The sequence below is a fragment of the Gopherus flavomarginatus genome, chromosome 5, assembly GCF_025201925.1.
Source record: "Gopherus flavomarginatus isolate rGopFla2 chromosome 5, rGopFla2.mat.asm, whole genome shotgun sequence".
In the NCBI taxonomy this organism is placed as follows: Eukaryota; Metazoa; Chordata; order Testudines; family Testudinidae; genus Gopherus; species Gopherus flavomarginatus.
In genome coordinates, this window is record NC_066621.1 from 91242280 (window position 1) to 91256230 (window position 13951).

Sequence of the window (13951 nt, forward strand, 5' to 3'; positions counted from 1 at the left end):
TGTTCCCTGGGATGGTTAACAGAGTCTATCAGAGAGAGAGGGATTCCAGAGCACAAAGCCCTATAAAGAGAGAAATGCAAGAACACATGTAGAGCCTGATGGCCATAAAACTCAAGAGTTTCTATCTTCATCACTGTCTGGACAAAGAATCATCTACAAGTTCTGTTAACCAAAACTACATTCTTAGCAATGTTGGTTATTTAGGACTTTTGCCATACAATGAAGAGTGTATTTTATGCTCTCTAGTGGGAATTAACTTTTATATTCAGCTATCAGCTCAATATATATGTAAAACTAAGCTAACTAGTGAATAATATAAAAAGGAGAACAAAGACATGGAAATCTACCTCTTCCCCTATCCTTTAACATTCAATTAATTTGCCATCCAGGAAATTTACTTTTCTTCTTCCATGTTTTTTCCTGATCATTTGCTAATATGTTTATGACTTGTTCCATAACTCATGCTTCATCTTTGAGACCCCTTAGAATGGTCTCTTTCCTGCCCCAGCTTCCAAAGACGGAATAAATTAAAAAAAAATCACTATTAGTCGATAGAACTAATTATTCAAGTACAGCCCCCTCAACACAACAACCATCCCATGCCCAACTGAGGTATGCCTTTGGTAACCACATGTTTTCCATTTAGGAGTATAACTTTTAAATCAAATACAACTTTGTGAGGTGGTCTCAACTTTTGTACAATACTCAATATTTTTAATTGAAAATTGGAATAGAATATAAAGTATTAATCGCTAGGTCCAACATAAAATATTAAATCTTGAGTTACTTCCTGAAGATATCTGGAATAGAAAATTAAAAACGAGGCCTGAATCATACATATTGTCTGCTTAGCACATACCAGAAGACAAGAAACGAGAGCTGCAGCCGGAGAACACCTTTCAATCTTAAGTGACACTCACAAATTTAACATCTCTTATTTCCAAGCCCTTCCTCACAACCCCCCACCCAAAGCAGAGTTCTGACCCCATAAAGGGAAAAGTGTCAGAGACTCCACAAAGCTCATTAGGGACTTTGCTACTGATTTTATGTGGAAGGCACTAAGGTACTATAGTAATTGGATGCAGCATAACACTCCAAGATAAACAGATGGGTGCAAATTTCCAAGCTCTTCTTCTGTAAATTCTGTAATTTTTCTGGTTTCATGAATGGACACATATCACACACAAAAACACAGAACTCCAACACACCTGCCAAAGTACAGAATTTGTCTTACAAAGAACTGCAGAAGTCTCCTGTCCTGTATCCTTTGTGCATTTGGCTGCAGGTTCTAGCTCTTATCTTCATGTCTAGATATGCCCTACCAGAATGCAATTCCTGTTGGAAGTGACAGCCCCTACATGTCCAATTCCTATCATTGGATATTTTAAAACATATCCAGTTAGTTACTTTTAACTATTGCTGTGTAGTTTCTTGAACTTTCATATTCCAATTCATTATTTTTGGAGTCCTCTAAATCAGTGGTGAAAAAAAAAAGTCATTGCAGTTTTCCTTTAGTTTGGTTGATTGATGTACCAGGTGTGATTAGTATGCCCTTATATTTGACATTTCTGCAGTTAATAGACTTCCCCACACCAAAGATTAAGTTACATGTACATGTTTTGGCACCAGTGAAAGGTTTTCCATAACACCTTAAAAAAAGTTTGCCATTATAGAAGGCTGCCCCAATTGTCTCTTGATGTTCCATTTTATGTCTCAGCTTCCCTCTTTCCTTCCCTGCTCTAAATTTCATCAGGAAGTGCATCTCCCATTGCTCAGATATCCCATATTGTATGTAATGCTTATATACCAGCTTCCTAACTGTACCAGATAACCTGTGTCTATTGGGCTTTTCAAAAAGCAAAGAACAGGCCCAGTGAAGAATGCCCACATTCTTCCCATAAAACTAATGCATGTATCCATACCCCCCCAAAAAAAACAAAACAAAAAACAAAAAAAAGTATAAAAAGCATAATGCTAAAAGGTCTATCTGAGTCCTGATTGTAGTTCTACTCTGACCTCTAGAGGAAAAAGACTAGTGCCATCTTTAGGTTTGTTCATTATGGACCCATAAGAAGTGGCATGTTTCCAAATGTACAACGGGTTAATTTGCTTCTGTAATATATTTCTTTGCCCTTTTTAAGTTTCCTTGGGGCAAACTCCTCTAATTTTTAAATTGCCTTCAGTACTGCTTCTGTGCACTCCGATTAGAAATGCACAAACATACCTACTCCCTATGCTTCTTAGTCATAGCCACTTACTTCAGTAACAGAAATATGTTTTCATGCCTGAGCCCTTACAGTTACAAGAGACTCTATTCTATCTCCTGCATGGGAAATTTAAGTTCTGATTACAAAATCTTTGTTATTGATATCAGGGGAAATCTCACATGCTGGGCATGTTTTGTGGTTCCAGTAGTTGTAAAAATTTGGTTTTACTTGTAAAATAATGAAATTTGACATGTAAGTTGAGAAAGAAGAATTTTAAATACTCACAATGTTTGATTTTACCGGCCTGTTTCTCCAGCTTTAAATAAGTAGTTTAATTTTCTGACCTAGACAATATTGTCTAATTCACAGGTGTGAAAACTGATCAAATGGACCTTTCAGAGAGCTAATTTATGTTTCCTTTAAAAATACGTTTTCTAATTTTAGATTACTTTATTCAGATGTAGAATTTACCACACTCCTTGGTGTGCATTATTTTTCACTTACAATTGTGTAGTATTGCAACAGGAAGAAATTAAGGACAACTCCTCCTCTCTCCGCACCCTCCCCTCCCACCGTGTTCTGGATTCAGTAATATCCCCCAAATCAGAGAAGGCTCTTAAAAGTTGTTTTCAAATGCTCATGAAAGCCTCTACTTTTGCACAGAGTAATTAACACGTGAGCTGGGGAGGGCACCACTTGCCCGTTACCTGGTCACGGTCGCCTGCAAAACAGCAGCTCTTCATAGTACATGAGTTGAAGTAACCTTGGTTGTCAAATTGGAAGACAGGCAGTCGGGAGTGGATATCGTAGAGGACTGGTGGAAGACGCCGACGCAGTGCTAGCAGCTGGGTTCCATTGCTGTTGAATCGGACACTCATGGCACTTTGAAGGGACAGATTTCCACCATAGCGGAGCAGTGAACTAGGAAAGGAAAGAAAGAGAGAACAAGTCAGGCAGGCTGCCTGAAATTTAAAGTGTACATAAGAGTATCAACTGTGTTTCACTTTTTAAAATATATATGTGATCTCCCAGTGTAGTTAGAGTTTTAAAGAGAAGAGGAAATTCTGCAGAATGATCTTTGCTCCAGGTGTTGTCATTTTCATTATGCTGCAATATAAACAATTTTATAAATCTGAATAAAGTCTCTCTCTGCCCAATTTCTGCAGAAAAACCATTAAAAGCACCCATTCCCAAGCAAATTTGAGTCAAAGCTTGAATGACAAGCTAAAAAAAGTACTCAGTTTAGAAAGGTGCCTGGAGATAGAGGCTAGTGCTGCTTGCTTAATTGACAGAGATTTTATTCTCCATCCTACCCCTATGTGCAGCAGATAGAATTTGTCCCCATGCAGGGAATTCTGAGACACAGATGATTACAATTGTTAATTAAAAAAACAAAAAACCCACTGTTGTAGGGGTTGGGCTATTTGCCTTTACCCTGCCAGCACTCAGATCTTTTGGTTCATCCGGTGCCTTAACTAGTGTGGGCTAACACTTTTCTGCTACCATGTTGGAGGATGGAGGCTGCAGCTCTTTCTCAGACCATTCCCTCATTCCAGCTTCCATTTACAGTTTACATCTCTACAGCACATCAGGTAATGTTTGTGTTGACTGCTAGTGAGAACAATCAGCTCTAGGTATCTTAAATAAAAGACTACTTTAAGGTTAAGTTATTATGAGAAAGCAAAAGATAAGAGTTAGATAATCGCAGACAGGCATCACCTACAAATACTGCTAAGTAGGCAAAGCTTATATAATATATGACACTATTGCCTAAAAGTCTTACATGGTAGAAGTCCATAGTCTCACCCAGCATGCTGATAGTAACAAGTGTACCTATGTCAACTCTTGGTCACGTGCCCAAGACAAGAGTGAATGTTGGTGTTCCCAGACCCTAAAGATTCTTCTTTACAGGAAAGCCAAGCTCTTTGTCTCCCTCAGGCACCCAGGATAATAGAAACTTGGTTGAAATCCAGTTTGTGAGGCTTGGGTTCCTTTGTACTTCAAAATGCATCCTTACGGATAGGGAAAATCTTTTGTTTGCTCTGTGTCTGGTTTTAAGAGATTTAATGACTCCTACCACAACATCTGAGATAGACCTTTTCGTTCATGGGTTTGAGGGAGTCTTCACCAGCTGATTTGTACACAGCTGTGAAATCTTGTCCACCTCAGTAGCTAACAGGCATGTGTGTACAGATGTTACATATTTCCAGGGGAAGTTGACTCATAGGTTTTAATGCATCATATTTTCAGATATAGTTCTCTGCCCAAAGCTTTTATAAGTGAGTCATTCCCCTTGGAACGAAATCTGCATTCCACAAAGGTTTAAGCATGTCTTGTTTTATGACATATACTGTAAAACTGAACAGATACTTGCTCTTTGGTTAGAGTCAAGAAGAACCTATTGATGTGTTTTAAATGGGCTCAGTTCCCCTCCCCCCAAAGTGGCCAGAGCTGGACTTCCATGAAGAAACTAGAGGTGTTTTTCAAGGGACTAATGACTCTCACGTTGGGCACCCAAGGTGCTTAAAAGGATCTGATTTTCAGAACAGGTGCTCAGCATTTTCTGAAAATCAGCCCCCTCCCCATAAGATATCAATTTAAGCACCCAAAATCACCAGTCCCTTCTGAAAATTTATCCTAGGTTTTACTCCTAAATATTAAACCTACAAACCCTTGAAAGCCTCCTCTGTAAATGACTTCTTTATGCAGTCTGAGACAATGGTAGTACGGAAACCTAACATCAGAGGCTGAAATCATTTCCAACCTACTTTGTAGGGAACAAGTGTGACGGGGGAAAGTTGGTTTTTTAAAAGACAAAAGTACCAAGAAGTGTTGCAAGTAACACTTGTAACTATATTCTTGAATTCTCTGAGGCCAGGTGTACATTTGGAAGGCTTTGCTTGTATAGCTATACCATTATACTGTATCAGCAAAGAGCTTGTAGGCCTGGGTCTACACAGAGATTTTGTAGTGGTATAATGTTGTCACTTATGAGTGTGATTTTTTTTTTAAACTAATATTGTTATACCAGTGTGGCTCTAGAATGGACACAGTTATACTGGTACAAAAATGCCTTATGCCAGTATAGATTATCCCCCTTTCTGTAAGGGAACAGATACACAGGTATAACTGTGTTCACACTAAGGGGAGTTGTACTGCTTTATCTATGCTAGTATCATTAAAGTGGCACAACTTTCGAGTGTCAACAAGCCCTTAAGGTAGATGCAGTTATACTGGCAAAACTGTGCTTTTGCCAGTGTAGCTTATCCAAGCCACATATCACAGAAAAAAAACCCCATATCTGCAAAAGTGCAGTTTTGCCAGTGTAACTGTGTGTATAAATAGGGGTTTTTACCAGCGTAGTTATGTTGGTCACAGATCTTGCCTTGTCATACGCCTAACCAACATAGCTACGCTGGTAAGAGTCTGTAGCCTAGACCTGGCCTAGCAATGAAAAAGGGTAAGAGAGAAAAAAAATGCCTCCCTCCATTTGTTAGTACTGCTTCCCCTGTATAGTCAGTCAGTTACCCTTGTTGTTTGTGGGATTGTATTCCCCTACCCCAATAAACCAACTGGGGAGAAAAAAATAGATCTCTTGGAAAGGGGGGGAGGGGGAAGTAACAGCTTTAAAAAAAAAACAACACAACACTGACTAGATTTCAAGCTGCATGTGTATGTCAGTGCTAGTTTAAGAAGAAAGAGGGAAAAGAGCAGGTTGAGAAATGGGGTTTGTCAGTTTGGTGAAAAATTGCATGAAAATGAGAAAAAAAGTCAGCATTTTCAATGGGAAAGTTCAACATTTTGTGGAAAAACTGAAAAATGTTCACCAAAAACCTGAAAAAGAGGTTTGTTTTTTTTTAAATGAAAACTTGAAATCTACAAACAGCAGCTCTCTCTCACACACACACACACACACACACACACACACACACACACACACACACAAAAGAAAACTTGTGTTTTCTTTTTACTAACTAGCCCCAGAAGAAACCCTCATATTTAAACAGTATTTTATTGTTAAACATTAAGGGTTTGAGCACTGGCCTGCTAAACCCAGGGTTGTGAGTTCAATCCTTGAGGGGGCCACTTAGGGATCTGGGGCAAAAATCAGTACTTGGCCCTGCTACTGAAGGCAGGGGACTGGACTCGATGACCTTTCAAGGTCCCTTCCAGTTCTAGGAGATAATAATTAATTGGAGATCTATTATTATTATTATTATTATTAATAAAAGTTTACAAGGCCATTCCATCCATCACCATGAGGTCATCTCACCACATCCCCCATTTCTTCAATTTTGGCCATCTCTCTCATTATATCTGTTCCCCCTCACAATCCACACGCTCCCTTTTCCCCCTCTCTCCCTTTGATGAGCACAGATGATTCCCCTACACCAGCTCTTTGAACTCTCTCTTTGCATCACTACTGATTTTCTCTTTTTTTAAAGAATGTTGCTCAAAACCAACTTCTATACAACCTAGAAATAATAGTGCCCACGAGTGCCCCATGCCAGTACTCATAATTATCCACTACAATTCTCCCAATCTACTGTCCCCACCTGTTCTCTTATAGTAACCTTTCCATGGCTGTGACTGTTATGCACTGACAGTTGTATAAAAGACACATTCTAAAAATGCCATTTCAGAGTAGTAACGTAACATTAAAGCAGACGTAAACTGGTTTACAGACCTTTACATTAGTCTCCCATAGTGGTCGCAACATTATTTGACAAAAAACAAAAACCTTTGTTCGATTTAATGTTGTGAACGTTTTAGTAACTTCGGAGAAACAAACTTTAAAAGAATATTTTATCTCCAATGCAAGTCAAGCCTAAAAGAAATTCAGAGTTAAGATTATACTTAAAAAGAAGTCTGAAGCTATGGAAATGTATATTTAAGGCCCCTCAAAAGCATCAAGCCTCTGCCCTCACATTCCCCCATAATGCAAGCTAACCTTTAAATGTAAATACAGCTCTGATCAGTAGAATCCCATGTATTCGGCAATTCCATTGCCGTGCAATTATACTCTAGAATCTCAGTTTTCATTAAGTTTCTCTGGTTGCAGTGAAGCTCAAACACATGAACTGAATGTAAACTGATTGAATGTTATCTTTCTGAGGCCATGTCTACATCTAAAATTTTGCAGCGCTGGTTGTTACAGCTGTATTAGTACAGCTGTATAGGGCCAGCGCTGCAGAGTGGCCACACTTACAGCAACCAGCGCTGCAAGTGGTGTTAGATGTGGCCACACTGCAGCGCTGTTGGGCGGCTTCAAGGGGTTTCGGGGAACGCGAGAGCAAACCGGGGAAGGAGACCAGCTTCGCCGCGGTTTGCTCTCGCGTTCCGCGAACCACCCTGCAAACCGCAGGGAAGGAGACCTGCTTGCTCGGGTTCGGGGAACGCGAGAGCAAACCGGGAAAGGAGACCAGCTTCGCCGCGGTTTGCTCTTGCGTTCCGCGAACCACCCTGCAAACCGCAGGGACGGAGACCTGCTTGCTCGGGGTTCGGGGAACGCGAGAGCAAGCCGGGGAAGGAGACCAGCTTGATTACCAGAGGCTTCCTCAGGTATGCTGGGATACCTGCTTATTCCACGGAGGTCAAGAAAAGCGCTGGTAAGTGTCTATACTTGATTACCAGCGCTGGATCACCAGCGCTGGATCCTCTACACCCGAGACAAAACGGGAGTACGGCCAGCACTGCAAACAGGGAGTTGCAGCGCTGGTGGTGCCCTGCAGATGTGTACACCTCCTAAGTTGCAGCGCTGTAACTCCCTCACCAGCGCTGCAACTTTCTGATGTAGACAAGCCCCAAGACTGTCAACAGCTAGAAAAGTACTCAGTGGTCCAATCTACCCCATTTCATCTCAATCAGAGCTCCCTGGACTCAGGACTTCATGGCCATAGAATTCATTATTTTGTTGCACCAGTTACCTGACATATTGGTTTCTGTCTTCCTGCCAGGACATGCCTGCATTAGACTCTTTGCTCGCCAGCTCCCTACTACAAGGGTGATTTAAATTAGATTACACTGCATACTCCCTGCACAATTCCATGAAGCCAAGCAGCAGGTGGTTGGAGAGTCAAGGTGGGGGAGAGGGGAAGAAAGAGGTAAAAGCAGAGATGGCAGAAGTGAGTTAGTGCTTTATAGCAGAACGGGGACCATGTTTGATAATTGTATACAGAAAGTTGGATGCGCATGGACAGGAGTATGCATGGTAAGAGGAGAAATTTTAAAGAAGACTCACATAGGGAGAAGAGGGTCTGATGATTAAGGAAGCAGCTGAGGCATACGTCATAGCAGGTGTAGATAGCGACATCTAAAATCTTGCATATCTTTTTGATTCAACTGTCGACTTTCTAAATGATGCTCAATATGTGGATGATATAAGCTCCTAAAGATTTCGTATAGCCTTGGCCCAAACTTATTGAACAACTCCAAGCCTACTAGAACCTTCCCAAGATAGTAAAAGGTATTCAGAGGAGCGTGTGTGTGGGGGGGGGGGGGGACAGAAGTACAATAAACCAAGTTTGGAATCTCTAGGTCAAACTATTTTAAAGTTACGATGTGGCAAAAAGGTAAAAGTGTGGTTTTTCAAACGGTCATAACTGTCACTTTCAGTTTTTGGGACAGAAACAGTGTCTTTCTCCATCAGCTGTGAAGTGCACAGCACATCTTTAGTACTAATAATCTGACTACTCACACTGTCTAGATTACTTCCAAAACTTTCCCCAGTTAAAAGTCTCTTCTGGTAGAAAAGCACAAAAAATATTCAGGTGGTCTAGTTTATAGTGCAAAACTAGTCAGGGCTGGTGCAAGGATGTTTTGCACCCTAGGCCAAACTTCCATCTTCCGCCCTGAGGCACCCCCATCCGCGGCAGCTCCCCCCCTCCGCCCACAGCAGCTCCCCCGCTCCGCCCTGAGGTGCCCACTTGCGACAGATCCCCATCCCCCACCCTCCGCCCTGAGGCGCCCCTGTAATGATATTCTATCCCTACTCTGAACCCTAGAGTCCAAAAATGGGGTACCAACATGAATTCCTCTAAGCTTAATTACCAGCTTAGATCTGATAGGCTGCCACCACCCAAAAATATAGTGGTTTGGGGCACTCTGGTCCCCCCCAAAAACCTTCCCTGGGGACCCCAAGACCCAAATTCCTTGAGTCTCACAACAAAGGGGAATAAACCATTTCCCCTCCCCCTCCTTTCTTCCTCCCAGATCTTTCCCGCCCTGGGTACACTAGGAGATCACTGTGATTCAAACTCCTTGAATCACAACACAGAGAAATCAGGTTTTTTCCCCCCCTTCCTCTCCCCCTCCCAGGTTTTCCCTCCCTGGGCTATCCTGGAGAGATAGACAGATTCAAGCTCCGTGAATCTAAACCACAGAGGAAATTCACCTTTCCTCCCCAACTCCTCCTTCCCTTCTCCCACCAATTCCCTGGTGAGTACAGACTCAGTTCCTTTGAGCCATAATAAGGGGAAAAAATTAATCAAGTCTTTTAGAAAGGAAAGCTTTTAATAAAAAAAGAAAAAAGTAAGAAATCTCTGTAAAATCAAGATGGAATATTACAGGGTCTTTCAGCTTATAGACACTAGAGAGAAGTTTCCTCCCAGCACAAATACCAATCAAAATCCGTCCAGCAAAATACACATTTGCAAATACAGAAAACAATCAAAAGACTATAACCGCCTTTTCTACTTAATACTCACTATTCTGAATATATAAGAGACTGTAGCAGGGAGATTGGCAAGAAACCTGGTTGCACGTCTGGTCCCTTTCAGGACCCAGAGAGAACAAAGCAAAACCCAAAAATACAAACAAAAGGCTTCCCTCCACCGAGATTTGAAAGTATTTTTGTCTCCTGATTGGTCCTCTGGTCAGGTGTTCCAGGTTCACTGTTTGTTAACCCTTTACAAGTGAAAGAGACATTAACCCTTAACTATCTGTTTATGACAGCCCCCCCTTCGTGGCAGCACCCCACCCCACCCCTGCTCCGCACACGAGCACAAGCACCCCGAGCACACCATGGCCGCTTCACTTCTCCCACCTCCCAGGCTTGCAGCACCAATCAACTTAGGTGCCGCAAGCCTGGGAGGCAGGAGAAGTGAAGCAGCCACGGCATGCTCGGGGAGGAGGCGGAGCAAGGGTAAGCTGGGGCGGGGAGTTCCCCTGCATGCTGCCCCCCCCCTTACTTGCTGCAGGCGGCCCTCCCCACGCTCCCTTGCGCCAGCTCCCTCCGCCTAAATGCCGGCGGCGACCGGGGTGGCCGAAGATCTGGCCGCCGAAGTCACTGCCAAAGAAAATGGAGCCCCCCAAATGCCAGCGCCCTAGGCAACCACCTAGGTCGCCTAAATGGTTGCACCGGCCCTGAAGCTAGTTACAATCTTAACTATCAGGTGACTAACAGGTCTTCCAATAATCTCACTTTTCAGCATTATGGCTGCCCCATGAAGAAAGTTCATAAATGCATATTGAGAGTTTTTTATTCCAATAATTCAAGACAAAAGGGCTCTTGCTTTTCAGACTTAGATTGCTGGGCTGATGAAAAAAATAGGTAGAGTTTTCTTTAAAACTTTGATGTTGGGAGATTAGAATTTTCCCTTGTACAATCTGAATTTGTAGCATAAGGTGCCCCCAAGGCCCAGTCCCACAAGGATACATTTGAAATACAAAACAATGTAGTAGCCATCACATACACAACACATTTACACATGCAAAAAAGATAATTAGTGGGTAAAATGGACTATCAAATACAGCAAGAGAAGCTACAGCCATGAATGCATTCAAAAGAGTTGGACAAACATTAAACCCTCTGTGTGCTAGGAGATGGAACATTTGTTTTAAAATAGTTTTCAAAACACAGCTCCCTACCCACAAACTTTAAATGTTTAGCCAGAAGGAGTAGATATAGCCAAATCGCAATAGCCACCAGATTTAGAAATAGTAATTCAGTCCTGCAGAAGCAGATGTCAGGTAGGCCCTCTGAGCTCAATACTGCATACTGTTTGGTCCACAAACCAGCCATAGCTAGGTGAGTGAATGGATCTAGAGAAGCAGTGTGGCACTCGTTTCAGCCTCAACTATACATTCAACCCTACTTACCACAAATTATGTCCATTAGATTGGCAATTCTTTTAAGTAAAATTAACAACGTGGTAGGGCTTGTCTCCAACTTCACAGTACTGAGGGTATGGCTACACTTGAAATTTCAAAGCGCTGCCGTGGCAGCGCTTTGAAGTGCGAGTGTGGTCGGAGCACCAGCGCTGGGAGAGAGCTCTCCCAGCGCTGCATGTAAACCACATCCCTTACGGGTGTAGCTTGCAGCGCTGGGAGCTGTGCTCCCAGCGCTGCAGCACTGATTACACTGAGGCTTTACAGCGCTGTATCTTGCAGCGCTCAGAGGGGTGTTTTTTCACACCCCTGAGCGTGAAAGTTGCAGCGCTGTAAAGTGCCAGTGTAGCCATGTAAGTCAAGCTATACAACCCACCATCAACATGAGACTACCAAATATCTGCTCACCAAGTGATGATTAACTAGTAAGCAGTTCTCAGCATAGATCTCTGTGGGAATTTGGGTAGCTTTTAATGCCCAGCTAATTCTCTGCTTAGTCTGGACAAAGCAACTGAGAAATCCACCATCTGAAGTTCATTTCAATTTTAAGAGTGACTATAAGAATACCATCTTCTTACTAAATAGATCAGATTCTTAGCTACTGTATTTAGTAACTAAAAATCAAAGTTGTCACTGTTTTTAATCCTGAAGAGCCGAGACAATGAAGAGAGTGATGCACAAACTGGAATACAATCCCATCTCAATCACATTGTTTACTAAGTTCCAATCAGTTACCCCTGTGCAAATCCACTGAGACAATGGGGCACCCTAGAACCTTTATTACAGGTGACGGGGATATTGGAAGAACACAGCTTGCCTCACAAACTCTGGGGTGAATTTGTAGGACTGGCAGTTAGTGAGAAAAAAAAAATCTGTTTTTACATGTATGCTATTACATTTGTCCTGGAGTTGGTGAGAGATATCAGTCTTTTAGAGTCACATTTCAGAAAGGAAATCTTACAGAGGATTTTTTTTAGGTTGTTATCGTTGCTGACAAAAGGCCATTCTGTTACTCTGAATTTCCCTCACTTGTTATTTATCACGTCACCTTCTCTGTGGCTAGAAGAGCAGACAAAAAAGTCTCTCTCCAAAACTGGGCAGATGACAATATACCCTCATGGGGCTTTTTATTTTTCCCCTGTGTGAGCCACCAAGTAATAGGAACATAAAACTTTATTCACTTGTACTCAGTGAAGAGGTATCACTTCCCTCTATATACACACTGATGTTGGAGGCAGGGTGAAGAAGTAGAGAAGAACAGAGTTATGTGCAATACGGTCATTGCCATAGCTGGACGCACTGTGTACAGGCAGCACTTACGTGTTAGCCAAGCATGTAGCTTAGATGAACAATATAACGCTTTCAATCCAAGATCAGCACCATTAGTGCAAATAAACCAATTTCTGCTGGAAGCTGGGGGGAGGGAGGAGGAGGGAGAACCACAACAGCTAGTATTTGCATCAGCTCAAGGCTTCCTTTCCAGGGAAGGGGGGTGGGGGAGAAGAGGGGAGGGACCACTTATGCCTGAAACAAAAACTTGCCTTTTTAGAAAAAGCTGGTTAAATAAACATTCCAAAAAAGATGGAACGTTTAACATTTGGTGGGTCAGCTAAGCTTGCCTGAGTTGTTCATAAAAGTTAGCTTGGCCATATTTACTAGCCACCGACACAAAGAGAATAGCATAGGACCTTGGAGGAAGTTTAAAACAAAAAGTGCACCAGGATAGCATTCAATACACATTCCTTTTGATAAGCAGCAAACGTTGCACAGTGAAATGTATTACAGTCAATGTCTTTAGGAAATGAGAGTCATTTGTGGGGGAGGGAAGGAAGGAAGGGAGGGAGAGAAAGTGTTGATAATTTCAAGCAGGACTGTTTACAATATAATGCAATAAAGAAGACTGACCTTAAAAGGAAAAAAAAATTGAATGCTTGTTAGCAATATGAAAACAAAATGCTTAATACACATGATCACATGCCAGCAGGTTTGTCAACATCTCTGTAACCATTAAACTGAGGCACATCTAACGGTGCAAAAAGAATTTGTATTGAGATAAAACCTGGCAAAAAGAATCTAAGCTTGAGAAAACAGAGAAGGAGAGTTGAACAGATCAGTTAGGCTTTGAAAGAAGGTTGTTTTCAATACAGAAACAAGAAATTCTCATTTATTATACATCACCCCCTATAGGGGCTGCAAATATTAATGGTATAGAAGAAAACACAAGATGACAGTCTTGGCTTTTGAGACCGGTGGATTCCTCTACTTTATTTACAAAGCCAAAACAAACCTGTTATACATCCAACCTGCTTTGAAAACGTAAGCAAGGCCATAGGGAGTCAGACCAGTGGTTCATCTAGCCCAGGACTCTGTCTTCAGACAGTGGCCGGTACAGATGCTTCAGAGGGCATGACTAGAATAGGGCAATTATCAAGTGATCTATACTCTGTTGTCCAATTGCAGCTTCTGGCAGCCAAAGGCTTAGGGACACAGAGCATGGGGATGTGTCCCTGAGCATCTTGGCTAGCCGCCATTGATGGACCTAACTTCGTTTTTTTGTTTTTTTAAAACCAGTTATAATTCTGGCCTTCACAACATGCCCTGGAAACAAGTTTCACAGGATGACTGAGTTGTGTGAA

General features: G+C 42.0%; 1 protein-coding gene across 3 annotated transcripts in view; it reads right to left on the reverse strand.

Annotated features, from left to right (window-relative positions):
• The window catches only part of DCAF5 (DDB1 and CUL4 associated factor 5), a 99547-nt gene that overhangs the window by 43040 nt on the left and 42556 nt on the right, over positions 1–13951 (reverse strand). For all 3 annotated transcript variants that reach the window (XM_050953463.1, XM_050953465.1, XM_050953464.1), the window contains one exon: positions 2915–3128. In XM_050953463.1, the coding sequence (XP_050809420.1) occupies positions 2915–3128 (214 nt within the window). The remainder of the gene's footprint in view (positions 1–2914; positions 3129–13951) is intronic.